A 23,716-nucleotide genomic window follows, 5' to 3' on the forward strand; every position below is an offset into this window, starting at 1 on the left:
CTCCTACGAGCCACTGGAACACCCTCTGCAGAGCCCAGCCCCGGATGGCCAGGGGCCAGCCTTGGATGTGTCAGCAGACCCCAGGTAGGAGGTGTGCTCTTTTGATGGTGGTGACTCACACATGGCAGAGGAAAAGCTGCCTGGCTCTGGGGCCTGGTGCTGAAAACACACCTGGGAGGGCAGACCGGCCGGAGTGTCCTGGTTCAGGTTGATTCTACTTAGAAAGGAAGACGATACTGCATTAAGAAGGGCACCCAGCTCCAGCGTCTAGAAACAGTGGGGAGAAGGCTCTGGAGACAGTCAGCCTGGAACCACACAGGGAGGAGCCAGCTTTGCATTGACACCATGCCAGGGTGGGCAGGAGGGCAGGAAGTGACAATGGAAAGGGGTAGCGGAGCAGCTGAGACAGTGGTGACAACTTTCACAGCCCTGCCATGTGGACTGGGCGCCTCATCAAACCTTCCAGCTCAAGGGTTCAACTTCACAATGCAATGAGGCTGCTAAAGGAAGGAAACGGAAGTGCTTTCTATTGCAGATGGGCCCCTGGCCCTGGCACTGCACCCCCATGCTGGCCATGACTCAAGATGATTTGTTATGCCTTGATCCTCAAGGTTTCTAACACCCCTGTGTTTCCAGTATTGACCTGGTCTGAAGTATGTCAAGAAGATCTCACTCTGACTTTCACACTTGCTCACTCTCTGCCCAGGGGCAGAGTTCTTTGGGAAGGATGAGCAGGCTGCAATAGATCGTTAATAGCCATCCAGTCAGCACAGGGCAGAGGCTCAGTGTGGAGCCAACAAAGGGGTCAATGGGAGCAGATGTGTGGTTCAACCTCTAAGGATTCTTGCTCCATCCCAGATGTGTGTGAACCATCTAAATATGGAGAGTGCCCTGGGTCAGAAGTAACACGTCTGTCCTTTACTCAAGTCTCCACCGTGCAGGACAGTGCTGGGCACTCAGGCAGAGAGTGACATATTCATGCCAGCCACTGGCTACAGTAAAGGCCAGGCTGAAAGAGGGGTCAATTACTAGGAGCTGAACAGAGAGGAAGCTATAGGGATGGACAGAGACGCAGGAATGGTGGCAGATGTTATAGACAGAAGCATGGATAGCCGACAATTTGTGTGGCGAGATATGCAGATGATATAGATTCAAAGATGATGGATAGATAGATGGATGGATGGATGGATGGATGGATGGATAGATAGATGATAGATGATAGATAGATAGTGGATGGTTGATAGACAAGTGACAGATGGTTGACAGGACAGATTTTAAACAGATAATGGACAGATGGATACAGACAGGTAGTTGCTTTATAGACAGGTGAGAGGTAAATGATGAATCTGTGACAGATAACACACAGAGAGATAGGGGTCTCATTTGTCCCAGGAATCCAGTTCTCCGCTGCAGCCCCCAGCAGCTCAGGTCCGCAGCACAGCTACGGGCTGAAAGCTTGGGTAGTATTATTTCTCCTTCTTCCTGATCCCTGGCTCTCCTCCACTCTCAGGCCTTCCTTTCACTGCCTGGCTGTGAGAGCCCACCCACATTTGCAGACACATCACCTGCTAACTTCTTTCTCACCAGCTGAGAGGAGATCTGGCGGGGCGGGGCGGGGGCGGGGCGGGGGGGGGTAGGTTGACTCCGTTTCTCTTGCTGGGATGCTGGGATGCGGCACACGCTGGGCTTCCTGGGTGGGAAGGAGAGGCTCAGAGTGGCTGTTATATATAAGCCGCTTGGAATCTCACGGCAGAGGAGGAGCAGAGGGCGACATTTGCAGGGCTCCTGGACTCATCCCCTGCACTTTCTCTAACCAGCAAAGAGCACTTGGGGTGAGCACAAAGATGGCCCCCCAACCCCCACCCTGAGTAAGACTGTCCTCCATCACAGCCACCGCCCAGCCTCACAGTGGAGCCTGCATCTCTCCAAGTCTCTCATAAGGATGACTGGCGCCTCGCGGTCCCCAGCCCCATGGCTGCTTTCAGACCACCCAGAGTGTTCCTCCAACCCCACTCCCAGGCCCGCCTGCCACACTTCTCCCAGCCCCCACTAACGGGAGTCTGCTGGAGGAGAGGCTTTCCAGAAGACAGCTTCATGATCCCCGGATCCTCCTCGGGAGCCCCTAGAAAAAGCCAGCGGGCGGCGGCACCATCAGACTGCTACAGGCAGGGCTGTGTTCTGAGTCAACCCTGGAAGAAGGCCTTTGTCCCTCTGCTTTCCCAGGCCTCCTGCTGCGTGCCCCTGGTAGCTGCTGGCATTGTCTCATAAAGCGCCTCTGTCTTTGTGGGCAGGGAAGGAGTCTTGCGTGTGTGTGTGTGTGTGTGTGTGTGTGTGTGTGTGTGTGTGTGTGTGTGTGTGTTCATCTTGAAGCCCTGGGAGGTTGGGGGTGGGGGTCAATGAAAAACACCACTGGGCGTGCTGGACAAGGGGCCTCTTCTCTCCAGAGAGACAGAAAGTGGAACACATCAGAGAGGTGTGTGTGTGTGTGTGTGTGTGTGTGTGTGTGTGTGTGTGTGTGTGTGTGTGTGTGTGTGTGGTGGGGGGAAGGGGAATGTGAGACTCTGGGAAGACCCGCTTCAGAGTTGCCATCTGGGTTGGTGGGTACCAGCTTAATAAAATAATGTGTAATCTCTCAATCTCTCTCTCTCTCTCTCTCTCTCTCTCTCTCTCTCTCTCTCTCTCTCTCTCTCTCTCTCTCTCCTTTTCCAGTACCCTCTTCCTCCCTCCCTCCCTCCCTCTCTCCCTCCCTCCCTCCCTTCCTCCCTTCCTTCCTTCTGTGTGTATGTGTGTGTGTGTGTGTGTGTGTGTATGTGTGTGTGTATGTGTGCACCATGGCATGTGTGTGAAGGTCAGATGACAACTTGGGGGACTAAGTTCTCTCCTCCCATCATGTGGGTCCCAGAGATGGAACTCAAGTCATCAGGTTTGACAGGAAGCAAGTCAGCTGCCTTTTCCCACACAGCTGTCTTACTAGCCCATCCCGGGGACTTTTTGTTTTTGTTGTTTTTTTGTTTTTGTTTTTTTCGAGACAGGGTTTCTCTGTAGCTTTGGAGGCTGTCCTGGAACTTGCTCTCTTGACCAGGCTGGCCTCGAACTCACAGAGATCCACCTGCCTCTGCCTCCCGAGTGCTGGGATTAAAGGCGTGCGCCACCACCGCCCGGCGCGGGGACTTTTAAAATGGCCAAGGGAAGTGTGTCCTGAGGAAGAGGGAGCAGATGCTTCAGGATTTTTCTGCATGTCCTTAGGGGAGCATCACCTCCTCTGGTTGATTCACCAAACCTCTGGGAGCCTGTCTGTCCAGACGGGGACTATGGTGACGTGAGGCCCATCCATCCCACAACCCTGATCCCAATCCCCAAACTGGATGAACAGCTGGCTTGCACCCAGGACTCAGGACTAAGACTTGGGCAGTGTTTTGAGTGAATGACAAGCAGAAGCCACAAGTCAACCTGTTCTGCATCTGGGGACCCCAGTGGCTGAGTCCAGAGAATGAAACCAAAGTCAGGCTGCTTTTCGGAGCTGTTATAGGACACGGGAGATAGAAAGTGAGTGACATCGGTGGCTGGTGGGTGTCTCAATCAGCAAAGTGCTTGCCTTAGATGCATCAGAGCCCAGATTTGGATCCTCAGAACCCATGTGAAAAGTGGGACACAGAGGCTGGAGCTCGTAATCCCAGCACTGGGAAGGCGGAAGCAGGAGCATCCCTGGGGCTTGCTGGCCAGTTTGTAAATGACAGTCAGGGTTGTCCGCTGGCTTCCATACACATGCACACACAGGCACACAGAGAGACGCAGGGGAGGGTAGAAATAATGTAAATGTCCTCTCATAGGGGATCCACAGAAACTGTGAGGGGGTGCTTATGATAGGAGGAGGGGAAGTCATCACGACACCATGATCTTCGGGGAAAAATATTTCCTGAGAGGGAGAAGCACTCAGGACATCTTAAGTGAAAAACGCACACGATTTCAATAGGGCCCATGCAGTGAGATCCAGCCTGCCTGTTTTGTGTATGTGTGACACACTGCCACTCTGCATTGCTGAATGCATGGTGAGGAGTCCCTACATAGGTGTCCAATGACTGTCATGCCTCTCTCTGCCTGCAGCTCATGTAGCCATTTTTCCGGGTGTTGTGAAAAGCAACTGAAGGAAGTGTTTATGTAGGTTCCCAGTTGGAGGGTACAGGCCATCTCACGGAAGAGAAGGCATGTTGGTAGGAGCACAGTCGGGAAGCAGAGAGGGATGGGTGCTGGTGCTCAGCTCACTGTCTCCTTTGTATTTGGTCCAGGCCACGGGATAGTGGCATCCACATTCAGGGTGGATCTTCTGTCTTCCGTTAAATGGGTCTTCAAAAACCCTCACAGACACACCCAGCCATGTTGCTGTCATGATTCTAACCCCTGTGAAGTTGCTAATGAAGAGGACTACCATGCCTAGGTCTTCTGTGATGGCAAGCATGTTTTGGGCTTCTGCTTGTTCTTATTGGTGATGAGAATCCAGGAGCACCACATTGAAGAGGAGTGGGGAGGACCAACGCTGAGGCCTCAGAGTGTAGTTGATGACCTGTGTAATAACAGCCATAGCCTCTCAGGAGTCCAGTATACGCCATACCATTGGTCTACTTCCTTCCGGTATCACGGGAGCCTCAGCTTGTTCTCGGGCTCCAAGCAGGACATCTTCAATGATGGACAGATTGTGCCTCCCAGGGGGAAGCCTGCTGAGGTGCACATGCAAGAGCTCAGGAGGTCCTGGCCTCTGTGGCCCCCGGCTGTGGCCAGACTCCCTGGGCTCTGCCTGACTCTTCTTTACCCTGGGCCCCACATACACCTCCACCCCCCAGGGCTTCCAAGATTATGGGCACAGGCTGCACTTGGCTTTGTCTCTTTGTATCCAGGAGCAGGCTGCTGAGTCCCTGCCACTATTCTGTGAAATGGGTTATAAAATGCAGAGAGCATCATGGCATTTTGGAATCTACTAGGTGATGGGATGCAGAGCTCAGGATAACACTAGGTCAGGACCAGTGCCTCAGGAAGGAAGGCAATGTACCAAGTGCTGGCCAGGCTCCCACATAGAGCATCCCTCTGACTGTCTAAGAGTCTGTAACCTCCCAGCACTGGCTTGGATATCGCAGAGATGCTCACCCTTTGTGGGATAAATAAGAATGGGAGCCACGCTTCAAAGAGGCAGTGCCTTCGAGAGTTGGTCAGTGTGATCATATGGACCAGATGAAGAACTTAGGAGGTGAGGGGGTGGGCAGAGGGAGCTAAGGAGAGCCCTGGGGAAGGCGGAGCCGGAACACCGTCTTCCTCATCTGGCTCCTAAGATACCTCCCTGTCCGCCAACACACACCTCCAGCGACACCACTATTGCTCTGTCGAACATGTCTTGTCTTGCAAGGGCCTCGGGAAAGCAAATGCACAGCTGCAGTGATTGGGCCCATCAGAGACCCGTGGTGCCTGTCTTCTGATCTCAGGTTTATCTGACTGGGAGAGCCAGCAGAGGATGTCTAGAAGACCCCTCTAGGTTGGCCCAAGTCCTATGAACACTCACAGGTACTTCCCGTCCCTAGAGAAAGAAGCCGGTCTTGCAGTGGACATTGAAACAGAGACCTGTTTGCCCTCAGTCACTCAGGCCCTTATGCCAGGACTAGCCTAACCTTGAGGGACAGGAAGCCATTCAGGAGGGGCTGGTCTCTGACATACAAATAAGCACCCCAGAGCGAGACTTTTGCTCCTACCTGCCCCCCTCCATCGTCCTTGTGATCTTTTCTCTCGCCTGGGAGAACTCGGGGTTATTGGGGTCTGGAAGAAAGAGAAGATGGCACAAAAGTTAGGAACATTAATTCCACCAGGGGAGGAGCCGATATGAGAGTCCCGGGGTGGAAACATGGGATCGGCCATTCTAGATGCCTCCCACCATCTCCAAAACACTGGGTCAAGGAGGCCATTGTAGGCTCTGGTGTTGGCCCAGCCCAGCATCCTAAAGGGAGTATGCTTATCCCACCATGGCATCCAGGAAGACTGGGCCTCCCACAGCTGAGGGACCAGGGAGACCACCATCTTTGCCTAGGTGGGAGGAATCCTGCTTCCCACACAGTAATTAGGCTTCCCAACTCTGTCCTGTACATATAATTACACTGCTTCCCACGCAGGGAAACAGAGGCAGAGCCTTCTCTGTGTTGCAACTGGGCTGTGGCCCCAGCAATCTTATCTCACTGTCTGACTGGGTTCAGGGTCACCCTAGCTGACCCAGGGAGTTCCCACCTACCTGGGGACTAGAACGGATGTCATCCGCTGTCTGCACAGAGGCCCTGCAGGCATTAAAAGGGCCAAGTTGGGTACGAGGCAGGCCTGCATGGTTGAATCCCATCTCATCTATAGAGAGCAGTGGCACCTTGCTGCAGCTAGATCTGGGACCAGATAATGAGAGTATTTGAGAAGCTGAAGCAAAAGCTCTGGTTTTTTTGTAAGCAGTGGCTGCTTAGGTCACTAGAGGTCATGAACAAATTCATGTTTTTTTAAACCACTGTATAGAAAAAAAGAACACAGGTGGGGTGCACTGGGCCCTTAAGAAACAAACATGGACTAGGTAGTGGTAGTGCACACCTTTAACCCAGCACCCCCAGCACTGGGGAGACAGAGGCAGGCTGATCTTTATGAGTTCAAGTCCAGCCTGGTCTACAGAGTGAGTTCCAGACCAGCCAGGACTACATGGAGAAACCCTGTCTCAAAAAACAGAGAGAGACAGACGGGGGGGGTGGGGGTGGGAGGGTAGGGGGGTGGATGAACATGGGCTATGTGATGGAAGCCACAGTCAGGGTTTCTAATATTCTAATAGCTATCTTTTATTATATTTGATTTACTTACTCTCTCTCTCTCTCTGTATGTGTGTGTGTGTGTACAGGAATGCAGTGGTGCTCTTGTAGTCACTGTTTCAAGAGTAAAGAGATAGACTAGGGATGTAAATCAGTTGGCAAATGCTTGCCCAGTTGCCATGGAACCCTGGGTTAAATCTCAAGTACCACATAACCTGGGAGTTGAGGCTGGACATGTGGCTCGGGGTTAAGAGCATGCAGTGCTCTTGCACAGGACCTGTGTTTGGTTCCCAGCACCTATGCTGGGCGGATCTCAACCACTCCAGTTTCAGGAGGATCTGGTGCTCCCTTCTACTCACGCACAGACAGACACACATACACATAAATCATAAAATAAATCTTCTAAAACTAACTGGAAGTGGTGGTGTGGGCCTGCCATCTTAGCACCTGGGAAACGGAGACAGGAGGATCAGGAATTTTGTCATCCTTGGCTATACAGTGATTTTGCAACCAGCCTGGGGTACATGAGATTCTGTCTCAAAAATTAATTAACAATTAATTAAAACAAATCCCTCATGCAAACAAACAAAAACCAACGAGAAGAATGTAAAATAATACTATTTAACCCAGTAAGCCAAAACACTACTTCAATTTCTATTCAGGGGAAATGGTTAAGGACCTGTCCCGAGTACTCCATACGTAGGTGACACATCCCTCGATGCCTTGTCCCTGGGTGCCATGTATTCCACATCTCCCCATCCACACTGGGCTCATTCTGAAAGATCAGGAGCCATAGGTCCAGTCAGGACACTGGAGGCCCCCAAAATCAGTGCTCAGGCCAGAAATTAGGTTCATCGCCTATCTCCCTGACTATGAAGGACCATCCCATTATCCCCACAGGCCCCCTTGCCATATCATCCCATATTTCATTGAGATCACCTGTTTCTGTGGACACTGACTGTCTGTCCCCACTTTGGCTCTGCCTCTCAGCCCTCTCCTTCCACAACTGCCAGAATCGAGTCCTGCATCCCAGCATGTGACCCCAGCACCTCAACACAGAGGGGTCACAGGAGTTTCGTATCAGATAGGTACAGTATGATTCACAGCAGCCGCAGAATTACAGTTATGAAACAGCAATGAAATAATCTTAAGGTTGGGAGTCACCGCAACATGAGGAATTAAAGAATCATAGCGTGAGGAAGGTTGAGGGCCGCTGAGCTACAGTTATCAGTCAAAAAGACCCCAAAGGTCTCCAGACAGGAAGAGTTATTGTCACTGCCCTTGGCCACCCACCGTAACTACAAGTTAAAACCCTATTGCTAAGGACTCCACACAGTTCGGGTCTTAGGTACAGAGAACTCAGCCTTGACCTGACCAGGAAGTGCTCTCGAGGCTGGCTAGTTTTCCTGGCACCTTCAGTTTTCACAGCTCCCTTTTGTAGACTGTGAGAACAACATCAAAGGTCTTATCCAACCCTGGATTGAGGCGAGATGAGCCCATTCATGCAACAGTGGCAGCACTGTGTATGGGGCAACCAACCGCCCTCTTGACTGGATCCAGGCTTGTTCAACAGTAGGTAATTCATGCCTGGCCCTGTAAACATGGTCAAAGCCTATGGCTTGGGAAGTCATAGGCCCTGGGACTTACTGATAACGGCATTCTAAATGTTCATGTTGTCAAGCTGCCTTCTAAGTAGTTATGTTTAGAGCTATCGATTTGTGATCAATTTGTGCCCCTCCTATTGCCGTGGGCAGCAGTTAATGCATGGATTCACTACTTACCGTTCAAAGAGCTGGGAGTGAGTGGCTGTGAGTGCTCAGCCATAGACAGGGCTTCTAGATGCTGTGTCACCCTCTCTCAAGGCTCAGGGAACTGCAAGAAAGAGGGGGTTAAAAAGCACATAAGAGCCTGCAGTGGTGACGCACACCTTTAATCCCAATACTCGGGAGGCTCTCTGTGAGTCCAAGGCCAGGATAGCCAGGACTACACAGAAAACCCTGTCAGATAGATAGATAGATAGATAGATAGATAGATAGATAGATACATACATACATACATACATACATACATACATACATACATAGCAGGGGGATAAGAGTTGGAGTATGGGAAGGAAAACTCAGAGCTCAGCAGTAGGGACCTTAGGTACATGGCAGATACTCTGTAATTATGAAGCTTGGACGTGGTCCCCCTGTCTCTTTCTGGGGAGACTGTGTATATGCTGATGTTATAAGATCCCAGCAGAGTTCCAGGTGCAGGAACAGATAGATATTCCTGAAAGGCAGCCCAAGTTGAACTCTGGGACTTCAGTGTCCTTCAGGCAAAGCATGTTGGGAACTTTTTCTCCCCCAGTGCATTCCATGAGGCACTTAGAATCTGAGGTGCCCTCAGCCTCCTGGCTTCATAAACCACATCAAAAGCCTTTGCGGGGATATTTCTCCTCTGTGAAACCTGAAGCCATCAGTGACCTGCTATTATGTGGGTAATTAGGCCACTCCCTGGGCCCGGTGAATACACACACAGGCTGCCAAGGCTTGAAGGAACAGGTGCCTCCCTAGGTAGGACACCAGTGGCCCAACTCCCAACTCCCCACCCAAAGAAGAAAACCTTACTCCAAACCCCAGATGACAGCCTGAGGCAACCGGAGCAGGGTCTGAATACGTCATCATCCAGGGGCAGTGGGTGACTCCCCTGGGCTCAGGAAGCACTCTGCAGCAGCAGCTGACCCCAGCAAGAGCTCACCACACAGAAACATCCGTGGTTATTAAATGGATGATGAGCAGGAGTCCTTGTTGGGGACAGCGCTACTTCACAGTCCAAATGCCACAACCTGCCCCTGGGGGACCAAACCCGGAGGAGCCTATAGATGCCTACTGACCCCTAATCTTACTTCCCATGGGACAGACAGATACCGTTTGCGTATGCCATGGCAGGAACAACGGCAGCAATCCTGAGGGTAAGAGGGGAGTTAGCCTGGGCTAAGCCTCTGGACGGAAAGCAGCAGCGTAGCGAAGAAACGAAGATTAAATCCCTGACAATGTTTTCAGCTGCCAAATAACTCCACCCCGGAGCTTTCCTAGCTGTGGCCTTGCAGGCCAGGTCATACCTGCTCCCTGTTGCACACTGTCACTGTTGAGTGCTAACGTTTGAGAGTCCTCGCCCTCCCCCCCCTGCAGTCCTCCTGAATGCAATGCATGAGAAAAAAAATTGCCTGGACTCAGTGGCGCAGGTAATGGTCCACCCGAAGATTCCTGAAGATGTGGACATGAGAAGGGTCCCAACCCTCTGCCTCCCCGGCCCACACCAGACTGCTTCAACCAAAGGGAGAGGAAAGAGAGGCAAAGAGGAGCCCCAGGTGAGCAAAGAGGGTTGGGAAGGAGTCCCTGGTTGTTCAGAGAGACTCAGTCTGAGCAGCAGCCCACACAGCAGGACTCATCACGGTCACAGCACAGCAGAGTCACTGTGAGACGCACAGCCAACAGTTGGGGAAGGGCCGGATGCCAGGGACCCAACCCCCTTCCACAGCCGGTCATTAGCCTTTGCTCCCAAGTGTCATGGCTCTGGACATCAGCCTCACGCTAGCGTTAACTTCCTCGGGGCCTTTGCTGAGCTGGTGTGGTAGAACGTGCTGGCTGAGCCCTCTCCCCACCTCCAGGTTGGTTTTGGCCGGTGCTTTATCACAGCAACTAGGACAGCGGACATGGCTACGCGAGTGGCTGGAGAGCAACCTGTTGACGTTGGCGACACAACAGGGTGGTCACCTTTCTTGCTACTGTGACTAAAAACTAGATAAGAAGTGAGTTAAGGAAGGAAGGATTTATGTTGGCTCGTGTTCTGAGCGCACGGCCTACCATGGTAGTGGAAGCAACATGGGGCTGTGACGCCTCACATTTGGGAACAGGAAGTAGAGCGCCAACAGGAAGCCCCCTCCCCCACAACCCTCAAGGCCACACCCATGTGACACAGTTCCTCCAGTGAAGTTTCAACTCCTGAAGAGTCTTTCTCTTGTCACCAGCAAGAGCGGGGGCGGGGCGGGGGCAGGGGCGGGACGCTGGTGTCAGCATCTGCCTCCATCTTGTCTCCCGACTGAATACAGTGAGAACTGCCTCAGCCTCGGTCACCATTCCTCCCCCCCTCCAGAATAAATCCTTTCTCCTTTTTTTTCTCACAGCATCACGAAGAATAAACAAAACATGCAGCATATTAGCATGACCAAGACCCTGAATTCAGTTTTCTGCACTTAAAAACATGGCTTCTATGCTCCTGGGGTCAGATAAGCCACATCTTAGGTCCCTGGGAGAGGCTGAACCCTCCACAGGTAGACGAAGTCCACGAGGGGCTGCCTCTTTCACCGGGAAATCCAGAGCCACTCATGGGAACTGTTTACTGCCCGTTGGCTGATGCCCCATGTCTATGACAATGGCCTCTACCTAAAAGTGATGGACAGGCAGGTGCCCATTAGCCTAGCTCCGGGTGCTTGCTTGAATGGCTGACTAGGGACGACAGGTGACCAGGTGACACCTAGTGTTGCTGTCTGTCTGTCACACCTGAGGTTCTTCCCTGAGAGAGCAAGCATCTTGGCCCCCATCTCCCGGGTTAGGTGACAGCTGACTGCCCAGACTTGCTTGGCAAGTCCTGGCTCACTTTGTCCCTGTCCCAGCAGATGGGGCTGCCTCTGTAAGCTGGAGAAGAGCTGGCATGAACCCCTCCCTCTGAAGGCAGCAGCTGCAGAATTCACCGAGCTTGTCCTTCCCGGTCCTCTGCCCCCTTGGCTCTGGTTCCCACTGGCTTCTGCGCTGGGCCCTGAACAACAACCGTGGAAAGCTGGCTTCAGGGTCTGCTCAGTGTGTTGGCCATCAGCTTTATCTCCAAAGTTTCCGTTTCCCCATGGGGGGGGGGTTGGAAGGTGTGGGAGATGGGTCACTGGGTAACACAGCTTGCTTTGTAAGCATAAGGATCTGGGTTCAAATCCCCCAGGATCCCTTTACCCTGAGCATGGTAGAGTGTCTGTCATCCAGCTGTCCTATGGCGAGATGGGAGGCAGGAATAGGAGAATTCCAGAAGCTTTCGGACCCAGTGAGCTTGGTATACACAGAGGCAAAACAAGAGACCCCAATTAAGTGGAAGAAAAGACCTCTGACCTCCACACACACAAAGCTGGTTTCCTGGCTACCTGAACAGAGCTCAATCTGTAACCATGACCTTTTTTATCTCAGAGGTCCGGACCCCAGCCTGTTCTTCAGCTTCTTCTCAGCTGAACCCTTCCACTATCACCCCCAAACCCCCTACCCACGGCTGAAACAGCAGCCAGTGATTCAGGAAGGTTGACGTCCGAGAAAAGCCCTCATCTTCCCAGAGCGCTCACAGAACTCTCCTCCTGTCCCTCAGAACATAATCACCAGGCCCACCAAGACCTGCCTATGAGGCCTAACAGTAGCCATCCTATGCTGGTTCGTTGTGTTGTCAACTTGATACAAGCCAGGACCATCTGGCAAGAGTGACAATTGAGAAGACAGTCCCTATCAGACTGGACTGTAGGCAAGTCTGGGAAGCATTTTCTTCACGATTGATGCGGGGAGGATCCAGCTCATTGTAGGAAGTGCCCACCCCTGGCTCCGGGTTAAATGAAAAATCCAGGGCGAGCAAGACAGGGGAGTGCAAGCCAGTACACAGTACTCCTCCGTCCCTGCCTCGGGTCCCTGCCTTGCCTTCTCTTCAGGGTGGCTGTAAGCTGTAAGACAAATTCACCTTTTCCTCCCCGGGTTGCTCTTGGTCCAGGTCAGACAGCAAAGTATGGCAGATTCCCCAAGCTGCCGCCGTGGCCTGCCCTCCTCACCCACCGATTCCTTGATCAGTTCCCAGGGTTTGTTCTTTGAGCACCCCGACACTGATGGGTTGTGACCCCCTGGGGTGCTCATATATCAGATACCCAGCATATCAGATATTTGCATCATGATCCCTAACAGCAGCAAAATTAACAGTTAGGAAGTAGCAATGCAATAATTTTATGGTTGGGGGGGTCACCACAGCATGAGGAACTGTATTAAAGAGTCACAGCGTTAGCAAGGTTCTAGACCACTGCTCTAGACTCAGCCCCACCCAGCAGGCTGTCTATCCTTCCCCAGTCTGTGTGGCCTTTCCTCATGCGATCTTCTCTGAGATGCTCCTTTAGCTCCAATGCTGTCCCTAACTGTCCTTCCCTAGGTCCTCAGCTGCCTCCTTCCACCTGCCTCAGGCCCCTGGGCTCATCCACTCCTCCCATTCTCCCAGCACTGAAGATCCAGCAGCTTCTCCATGCTGACACGTTCACGCTCACCCTCTACCTCCTTCTAGAGGCCTGTTGTGGGACCGCAGAGCCATCTGCTTTTAGCTTTCCTAAAGTGCCCTCATAGGGTTCTTCCCGCCCCTGTCCCCAGAAAGAACAGAGAATGACACATCAACAAACCAATGGGTTAACCCAGGAGTGTGAACAGGGGTGGGGCTGGAGAGATGGCTCAGAGGTTAAGAGGTCCTGAGTTCAATTCCCAGCAACCATGTGGTGGCTCACAACCATCTATAATGAGATTTGGTGCCCTCTTCTGGTGTGCAGGTATACATACAGGCAGGACACTATAATCAATCAATCAGTCAATCAATCAATCAGTCTTAAAAGGATACAGGGGTGAGGCTGAGGGGCCCAAAGGTCTGTAGGCGGAGGGACAAGTCAGTAGCCACAGGTGCAAGATCAGGTCTCTGAGGCTATCTGCTTTACCTTGCAGCACAGAAGCATGGGGGTGGGGGGAAGGCTGGCCTACCCCAGGTGGACACATGCCTGCAGGCATGACTGAGTCTTCCCTGGGAAGGGTCTTCACTACACTAGTAAGCCACAAGAGCCTCCCAGGTTTCCTTTGATCTGGTAAGGACAAAGCACACTCGGGGTCCTATGCTGGCCTTTTGCTCTATTCTGGATCTCAGAGATAAGTTTGGCATCTCAGTCACCCAGTTGATGAGGGCAGGCAAACAGGGCACACACTTCAGGAACCATGGAATGAAAGGTGAGGCTGAGCTGGACCTGTGTCAGAAAGGTCAGGAGGGGTAACAATGTCAGACCCCAGTCACAGAGAAGGGGTCAGGTCTACAGTTAATTCAATGGCGGGAGCATTGAGAGACCTCCTACTTAGTTTCCCACTCTGCAACCCCGGGGAAGATTGGCAGCTCCTGTCCCTGGCTTCATTCAAGACAGGAGAAGGAAACTACAGACCCAGAACCCCACAGGGAAGGAGATGAGTACTGCTTGGGCATGAAGTTGTCAGCGAAGGCATCTGGCCTTCCAGCAGGCCAATGGGGAATTTCAGGAAGGGACCATCCAGATGGCTTAGCTGTTAAGAACACTTGCTGCTCTTGCCAAGGACATAGGTTCAGTTTCTCAGCACCCCACATGGTGGCTCTCAACCACCTGTAACTCCAGTTCCAGGGGATCTGATGCCCTACATGGTATAGGAACACCTGCAGGCAAATACTCATATACATTAAAAAACAAAAAACAAACAAAGAAAAGCCAACCTTCCTGAGAGTCTGCTGGCCTGCTTCTAGATCCTTCCTTGTAGTTTTCCTGATTTCATTCCATCCTAAGTCTTATAAAGTTGACATTATTAAGCCGGGCGTTGGTGGTGCATGCCTTTAATTCCAGTACTCAGGAGGCAGAGGTAGGGGGATCTCTGTGAGTTCAAGGCTAACCTGGTCTACAGAGTGAGTTCTAGGACAGCCACTGAGAAACCTTGTCTCGAAAAACAAACAAAAAAAAGTTTTGACATTATCACCCTCATTTTAAAGGGGAGAAACAAAGAGGCTAAAGAACCAGGTTGAATTTCCACAGTTGAGGTCATAAATGGCCCCCTCTCCCATACAGTCTCCAACTTTGAAGATCCCCTTCAAAGACACGGGAGAACACAGGTGTATCTCTGTACAAGAGGAAGGGTGACAGCCAGCCACACAGGATCTGTTTCTTAAAGTCCCAGATGGCCGCAGACACTTCCTGGGTGCATGCAAGGGAGGCAGATGCTACCAGGGACCCTTGAACCAGATGGGGTCTCTCAGCTCACAGTTATAGCGTGACACAGGGCCTCAGTTTCCCACCTCCGAGATGGGAAACCTTCTTTGTCTTGCTTCACCAGTTCCTGTCCGATCAAGGAACTCGCTTGGCCCCAGAAGCTCAGTCACTGTCAAGTGACTCACGTTGGCTTTTAAGTTATTGATTCCTGGGATTCTGTCTTAACTATTGGTTTTCTATGACAAGCTGATTGACAGGAAGCAATTTAAGGAAGGAAGGGTTTATTTCGGCTTACACTTTAAGGGCACAGTCTGTCATGGTGGAGAGTCATGACAACAGGTCCATGAGGCGCTGGTCACGTGGCATCCACCGGCAGGAAGCAGAGACAGATGGGTGCTGGTGCTCAGCTCACTTTCACCATTGTATTCAGTTCTAGAGGATGGTGCTGCCCACAGCTAGGTGGTGGGTCTTCCAAGCCCACTTAACCTAATTTAGAAACCCCCTCACAGAAGTGACCTGACAAGCGCCTCCCGGGTAATTCTGGGTCCTAGAGAGTTGAGAATCATGATTAACAATGACGGATGCTTGGGCTGGATTTACTATGGTCCCCAGGCTGTCACCTTCCCAATGCCCTGCCTAAGAAAAATGTCATATCCCAGAATGCACTGACATTGTATGACACCATAGAAACAGTCTTGTGATTGTCTTACTAGATCAGGTCCTATTTATCAGGTGAGGATACCGGAGGTGCCCAGAAACAGGAAATAGTTCATCCCTGACCATGTGACTCCAGAGCAGTGGTTCTCAACCTTCCTAATGCTGCAACCCTTTAAATAAAGTTCCTCATGTGGTGACCCCCCCAACTATACATTTTTATTTCATTGTTACTTCATAACGGTAATTTTGTTACTGTTATGAATTGTAATGTAAAGACCTGATATGCAGGATATCTGACAGGAGATTCCCTCCCTGTGAAAGGGTTCCGGACCCACAGGTTGAGGACCTCTGCCCTAGAAAGTGGTAGAAAGATTTTCAGATCCAGTGACAGCAACCAGAGCTTGGGGTTGCTGCAGCTTTGTGCCTGAAAGGGGCAGTTTACTGTGTCATCCTGGTGGCCTTGCTTACCCATGCAAGGAGGAGAAGCTGGGATGGAGCCGTTTCCTGGCTAGGGTAACCAAGGTCGTGTGGACAGGCCTTGAGTAAAGCAGAAAGAAATAAGGATGTTACCGGGGTGGTGGACAAAGGCTTTGGTCCAGAAGCTAAGGAGGGGCAGAGGCCTCAGAAGCATGAGCCCAAGGTACCAAGCGAGTGGGGTAAGGGTCCTTGTTCATGTCAGCCAATTTTCTTCCAGTAAGGGAAATCTCTAAATCTTATTTATATTATTATTGTTTTTTTGTTGTTGTTGTTGTTTTAAGGAACACCGCATACTAGGGTTTAAAGGTTTCTCCTCACGGGGTGTGTCCATGAAAGGCCTGGAGCCTGCACACGCGGGTCTGCCTGTGTTTCAAATAGAGGTCTCTCTTGGCAGTTGAAGTCATTTAGCCTGATGTACTTTTTAATTTTTTCCCCCCAACACGTTTGTGTGGAGGTGGATGAGACAGAAAACGCTGTGCTGTGTCTTTAAACAGGGAGGAGCGGCCGGCAGAGCCAGGCTGTAAAAAGGCTAATGCGCTGTAAGAGTAGGAGTTTAATCTAATTTAGTTGGAGGGTGTCTGTCTGCGGTGTTGTTTTTTGGAGTGTGGGAACAGAGGAGGGGAGCTGCCCCCTTGAATGGTCCCTTCTGCGCCAGAAGCAGTGGGGAGCCGGGCGACGCCAGCGATCCAAGGCCCGGCCTTGAAAGAGGATTAAAGCGAGGCTTGATTTGCAATTCACACGAAAGCGCCCCGCGAACCTCTGGTAATATTTCAATCCACATTTCAAGGGAAGTGGCCTTAAAATAGAGGCCTAAATTGTTCTGCAGCGGCCGGGGGACACTCCTTCATGCATTTTATGACGCCGAGAGCCGAGGGCTTTTTCTCTTGGCGCCTCACCACTCCCACCCACCCAGTATCTCAGAACTAGTGTCCTGACATGTAATTAAAACTTGCTCTTAAGTTTGGGGCAACCTGCAGTGCTTTTGTGGTATGAGGTGTGTGTGTGTGTGTGTGTGTGTTTGCGTCTGCTTGTGTATACGTTTGTGCGTGTTAACAAGTATCACCTCGAATAACTTAAAGGTATTTCCTATGAAGAAAACAAAACAAAAAACAAAAACAAGCCACGGGGAGGGAAGTGGTGGGACCAAGCCTCATTGGTTGGAAAACTGAATTCTCTGTGTGTGATGTGTGAGCCCACTCTCCTTCCTTTGAAGCACAGTTTGGAAATGCTGAGATCTCAAGAGTTTTCCAACTGGATCCCTACTAGGATGGTTCTAGAAAAGCCTGTCAAGGCAAAGCTGACAAAGACCAGCTTTGAGGAGCCAGCTCCCGGCTTCGTCTTTGCGCCGGCAGTCGGGATGTTCGCGTCTTTTTATGACCTCGGTTGGTAGCCCACACGTTTACTCTTGCGATTGGCTTGTCACAGGCTGAGCTTCTGGCTTAATTTCTCTTTATTGTGGGAGGCGCAGGAGATTTTTTTTTTTAATCTTAAAGAGATTATTTGGGTTCTCTCTAATCCCATTTCAGAAAACCTCTCAAGAGTTTATGGTTCCCTTCACCCAAGACATACTACGGAAGGATACAGCTGTGATTGCTAGTGAGACCCATGTCAGAACACTTAGGGGAAAAAAAAAACAAACTTCTGACTTTGATAGTTTAAGAATGAAACAGGGCCTTCAACTTCTGCCACCTCCATATTTATTTAGCTCAAGACATTACCTGGCTCCTAAAGAGTATTCCTTGTACTTTCCTTGCTTGATATTCCCAAGGACTTTAAGGTAGTATCTACGGACAGTATTCTGAGATTTTTTTATGTAGATAGACCTATTAGGAGACTTGGGGCCAAAAATACCCTTTGCTTTAGGATGTTATTTAAAATCGTGTTTAATTATGAAGTTTCATTAAAAATCCTTGCTCAAAATTTTAGAAGCCTAATAAGATTTCCATTAATTTAAACATAGCCCTATTCCCAGGCCAGCCCCCAAAGCTTTCTCTTCCCTCTTTTATCCCTGGTTAAATATGTAAATAAAATGTCTAAAGTCGTTCTTCAAAGAAGACAAAAGAAAAAAAGGCTGAGGGGAGAGAGACAGCCATAAAATTCCTCCCAGCTCTCCATAACGCTTGCCAGAGGGGGGCCAGTTTCCGAGCCAGGGCTGAGCAGCAGGGGACCCGGCTGCTCCAGAGTCACACATCTCAAATCCCACACACAGCAGAGAGAAAAATAAAATATCTTTTCAGCTGGAGCCATCAAAAGGGCCCTTTCATATATTAGTTGAGAATTGTCTTCCACTCTCGAAATCTCAGGACCCTTTATATATATATATATATGCATGTATGTATGTATGTATGTATATTTGTTGATTTTTTTCTCTGGGTTGGGCAGAGGGAAGAAATTCTGTTAGCCTCTTCTTAATATATTTATAAAGGGGCTGGCGAGAAGAAAGGAACGTGAAGTGGTCATGGCTAAAATAATAGGTCTGAACACTGCAGAAGTAACCAGAGCATAAAAGACCAATTACGTGGGGCTGTCTCTAATAGCTCACACCCTGCTCCGGAGCTGAGCTCACACTGGTTTCTTCCACGTCCCCCCACCCCCTCAGGAAGGGAAAAAAAAAAAAAAAGAACAGAAGGCAAAAGCCTCAGGAGGGACCCCTGGCAATCCAACCTGTCTTAAAACTAAGCGATTAAGCGATGGCGCAGGAATCTTACCTAACTGAAAACATTTTGAAAACAACTTACTAGACTATAAATATCCAAGCAAGCTATCCTTATACAAGCCGCAAGCTCTCACCACACATCAGGTTTTTCTTGGGTCACTAACACGGAGGTGGGTGGCGGTTCTGACTGCGTTAACCTCAGCCTTCCCGGCCAACTACCCTGGACCCAACTTCCTCCCAGCGCCTCCAGTGAAAGGCAAAGGGACCAGGGGACCCGAAGGTGAGGCAGGAGACTGCCCCCGAGGATCCAGGGGGTCCTATGCACATCAGGTCTGTCCACAATCAGAGGGGGTAGGAAGGAGAACTCCCTGGGTTTCCTGCAGATGGGACGCTGACGCCTCGTTTTAATTAGAAGTCGATCCTCTGGAGGAAGCGCAGGGCTGGGCGGGGAGGCGGGGTCCTGGGCAGTCAGGCTCCTACTCTGGCTGCTGGAGGAAGCTGGCCACCGAGGGATTCCAGTCGTGTGCGCACCTAACTTGGCTCTGGGGTGCTCAGGACTGGCAGAAAGAAGAGCAAGAGGCTTAACTGCCCCTGTGCAGTTGGGGGATTCCGCACTGGAGGTCCTGAGAGTTTCCAAAACACTTCCAACGCCGATCTGGGGCGGGGTGGGGGTGTCTAAGAAGAGAGTAAGGCACCGCCCAAGGGGCTGTTTATCCGAAGTCAAGAGTCCGCGACAGGTGCAGCACCCCCGGACTCTCAGACACCCAGGGTTCGGTGCACTCCCTGTGCGGGGGAAGGAGGTGAAAGCTCTGTGTCTTTATCACAGACTAGCCCAAAACAGAGGGGGCGGGAACCAGCACCGCCAGACCCAGAGAGGCGCCTCCACTCTGCGTGGGAACCAGCGGTGCGCGCGCGTAGACCAGGGCCCAGCCTCCGCCTCCCAGGAAGGCACAGGCCGGTCACATCTCTCGCCAAATAATATAAATACCCGACTTCCTATAATAAATAAACCCAACCGCTTGAAAAAACCACGAGCAGGCCTAGCGCGAGGGCCCCCAACACGGTGGCCTTGGCGGGGCAGGGGTCACCACGATTCAAGTCGAGCCCCTCTTCCCGGGGTGCCGGGTGTCAGCGGCCCGGAAAGTCTCCTCCCCGTCCCCTCCCCTCTTTCTTTGAGAAGACCTTGCAGAAGAGGCCCTAAACTCCGGCTTCCTAGGTCCCCTCCCCCTTCCCTGAGTTCGGCCCTTTTGAAATTTCAAAGACAGCTCCTCCCCGGAGCCCGAGCCCCGCGCCCCGGGCAGCAAACCCCCAGCCTCGGGAAGATGCGGGCAGCTTTACAAGCCGAGGGGCCACTTTATGAGCACGGTCATAAAACGCAAATCCCTTGTCTCTTTGAAAGTGCCCTCCGCTAGGGACCGGTCATAAAAGTAGAAGATGCGTCCCCCAGCCCCGGGTGAGGACCACCCTTACCCGGGTCCCCGTCAGTTCCCAAACTTCCCATAACCTCGGCGTCCTTGGGGTACCGGGATAATCCCCCCCACCCTGGATTGGGAGCGCAGGCTGAGAGGAAGGCAGGAGGTGAAGCGGGAGGCCGGGGTCCAGCTTCGTGCTGGGACTGAGGGCGGAGGCTGCCCCGGGCGCAAGGCTTTCTGATGCAAAGCAGCGCCGGGGCGGGGCCGGGCGGCGGGCAGGGGCGGGGCCTGTCACCAATCAGCCTTTTTTCCCCCTTCCCCCCCTCCCCTTTGCTTCTAACCAAGTCTTCTCATCCCGGGACGCCGCGCTAGAAACAGCTGCCGGCGCCCGGAGGGAGGAGCGCCGGGACCAGGGACTACGGTGCGCCCGCGCTTCCCCACCGCGGTCCCCGAACGCGCGCGCCCGGAAGAGGAGGCCAAAGTTTGCGCGCAGAGCCGCGCTCGCTCCGCCGTATTGTTTGCAAACTTCGCTCCCCTCCCCCCGCCGCCCCCGACTCGGCCGAGGCCGCGCGCCCACCGCAGGGGCCCCGGGCGCCGCGAGCGCTCCGGCCAGGCTGGACGGGCATGCGCGGGGGCCCGAGCCGGGGCGCGGAGCCGCGGGCAGCAGCAGCAGCCCGTGCCCGGGAGCGGCGGCCCTGAGCGGCTCGGGGACTCCGCGGGCGCCACCATGCAGCACCCGGGCCCGTGCCTGTGGCTGTTGCTGCAGGTGATGATGGGCTCTTGCGCGGCCATCAGCTCCATGGACTTGGAGCGCCCTGGAGACGGCAAGTGCCAGCCGGTGGAGATTCCCATGTGTAAGGACATCGGCTACAACACCACCCGCATGCCCAACCTGATGGGCCACGAGAACCAGCGCGAGGCCGCCATCCAACTGCACGAGTTTGCGCCGCTCGTGGAGTACGGCTGCCACAGCCACCTCCGCTTCTTCCTGTGCTCGCTGTATGCGCCCATGTGCACCGAGCAGGTCTCTACGCCCATCCCTGCTTGCCGGGTCATGTGCGAGCAGGCCCGGCTCAAGTGCTCTCCGATCATGGAGCAGTTCAAATTCAAGTGGCCGGACTCATTGGACTGCAGCAAGCTCCCCAACAAGAACGACCCCAACTACCTGTGTATGGAGGCACCCAACAACGGGTCGGACGAACCGACCCGGGGCTCTGGCATGTTCCCTCCGCTCTTCAGGCCCCAGAGGCCCCACAGCGCGCAGGAGCACTCGCTAAAGGACGGAGGTCCCGGGCGCGCAGGCTGTGACAACCCGGGCAAGTTCCACCACGTGGAGAAAAGCGAGTCCTGCGCGCCTCTCTGTACTCCGGGGGTGGATGTGTACTGGAGCCGTGAGGACAAGCGCTTCGCTGTAATCTGGCTGGCCATCTGGTCGGTGCTGTGCTTCTTCTCCAGCGCCTTCACCGTGCTCACCTTCCTCATTGACCCATCGCGCTTCAGGTACCCCGAACGCCCCATCATCTTCCTCTCCATGTGCTACTGCGTCTATTCGGTGGGCTATATCATCCGCCTCTTCGCTGGCGCTGAGAGCATCGCCTGCGACAGGGACAGTGGACAGCTGTATGTTATCCAGGAGGGTCTGGAGAGCACCGGCTGTACCTTAGTCTTTTTGGTACTTTACTACTTCGGCATGGCCAGCTCCTTATGGTGGGTAGTTCTCACCCTCACTTGGTTCCTGGCTGCTGGCAAGAAGTGGGGCCATGAGGCCATTGAAGCCAACAGCAGCTACTTTCACCTGGCAGCCTGGGCCATCCCGGCTGTGAAGACCATCTTGATCCTGGTGATGCGTCGGGTGGCGGGGGATGAGCTCACGGGTGTGTGTTATGTGGGCAGTATGGATGTCAATGCTCTGACTGGCTTCGTGCTGGTCCCGCTGGCTTGTTACCTGGTCATCGGCACTTCCTTCATCCTGTCCGGCTTCGTGGCTTTATTCCACATCCGGAGGGTGATGAAAACGGGTGGGGAGAACACGGATAAGCTGGAGAAACTCATGGTACGCATAGGGGTATTCTCCCTTCTCTACACCGTGCCGGCCACCTGTGTGATTGCCTGCTACTTTTACGAACGCCTGAACATGGACTACTGGAAGATGCTGGCCACCCAGCACAAGTGTAAGATGAACAATCAGACCAAGACCCCTGATTGTCTGATGACCACCTCCATCCCTGCCGTGGAGGTCTTCATGGTCAAAGTGTCCATGCTTCTGGTGGTAGGCATCACCAGCGGGGTGTGGGTCTGGACCTCCAAGACCCTGCAGTCTTGGCAACACGTGTGCAGCCGGGGGCTAAAGAGAAAGACCCGGAGGAAACCAGCCAGTGTGGTCACCAGCGCAGGGATCTACAAAAAAGCTCAGCACCCCCAAAAACCTCACCTTGGGAAGTATGAGCTTCCTGCCCAACCTTCAGCCTGCGTGTGAAGGTGGTTGACTGGGAGAACAGGACAGACAGAACCCAACTGGGCTGCTCTTCTTGGTAGACTGGTTGTTGTTTAAATCAAAGTATATATAGTGAAGTCTACCTTCATTATAATGATAGGCAGAAAGTAAAGGGTCCTATTCTGTCTGCTGCCTCCTTGAAGGGTCACTCATAAACAGAAGGAGCCTCTTGTATGACTAATTGGTGGTAAAGATTCAACCATCCTCTCAAGAACACTTTTGTTTAGGCCTCAAAACACACCTGTGTATACAGGAGGCTTTGCTGCCCGCTTACAAACTTGAGGTCAGATGGCTCCTTTGCAAGCTGAAGAGCTTCCTTGGGGCTAGCCACTGAGCCACCCAAGGACCCACTCTTCCCTCCCCCAGCAAGACTGCTGTATAGGGGCGGGCTGAGGAGGGGGACTAAAGAAGGGACCCTGAGCTATCTATCCATGCACTCCAAGTCTGCAGGCCCCTTACAGAGAGACCCCCACCCCCAGCCTTCATAGTCATCTCTCTCCAACACCCCTCCCAAACAACCTAACACTGGAGAATTCAAATGGTGTGCAATACATTTTTTTACGTTCCCCCTTTCCCCATGAAAATAAAAGAGAAAAAAGTATTTTGTTGTCAATAAAAGACAACAAAAGAAATCATCTAACAAAAGAATTAAGAGGCCCAAGCCTCAGAAAAAAAAAAACCTTCAGCCCGATACATTTTGTGGCTTTTTAATGGAAACCAAGCCAATGTGTTCTACACAGTGGGACTGTTTTGTGGAGGGGAGGGGCGAGGGGGAATCAGGGGAGAGCACCCGAAGGGCTTATTGACTCTCTCAATTGTTAAACAAATGATTTCCATGAGGTCCAGAAGCACTTGGGAAGACAAACTTTGTCTCCAGCCAGGGAGGGCGATGCCTGCCTCTGTATATCTGTAATATATGGTATTTTTCATGCTCCACTATTTTATTAAAAAATAAAAGACATTCTTTAGTTTGCTGCTAGTCACTGTGCATTGATGAATAGGGGGTGTTCTCTGCTTCTGGGCAGATTCTGGGCTGAACATTGCTGGTTACCATGAACCTGGAGACAGGCAAGTTCTCAGGCTGGGTGAGTAAGTCATTCTGGAGTTCAGAGGCGTATGTGCAGGCAGTGGGTAAAATTGGAGGTGGCTCCTGCCAGCAAATATTCATGGATGTTGATT

The 23,716-nt window shown here is 52.3% G+C and overlaps 1 protein-coding gene across 1 annotated transcript; it reads left to right on the plus strand.

Moving 5' to 3' along the window:
• Nucleotides 1–20,672: 20,672 nt before the first annotated feature.
• Fzd10 (frizzled class receptor 10) lies at nt 20,673–23,516 on the plus strand. The gene has a single exon (XM_005080595.4). It carries the CDS (start codon nt 20,771–20,773, stop codon nt 22,517–22,519), a length of 1,749 nt encoding a protein of 582 aa, XP_005080652.1. The 5' UTR covers nt 20,673–20,770; the 3' UTR covers nt 22,520–23,516.
• The last annotated feature ends 200 nt before the right edge of the window (nt 23,517–23,716 follow it).

Source organism: Mesocricetus auratus, unplaced genomic scaffold (genome assembly GCF_017639785.1).
Source record: "Mesocricetus auratus isolate SY011 unplaced genomic scaffold, BCM_Maur_2.0 Super-Scaffold_100025, whole genome shotgun sequence".
Taxonomy (NCBI): domain Eukaryota; kingdom Metazoa; phylum Chordata; class Mammalia; order Rodentia; family Cricetidae; genus Mesocricetus; species Mesocricetus auratus.

Bases quoted from the DNA above. Each gene is read 5' to 3' on its own strand.
- Fzd10 (XM_005080595.4), top strand. From the start codon at position 20,771: ATGCAGCACCCGGGCCCGTGCCTGTGGCTGTTGCTGCAGGTGATGATG.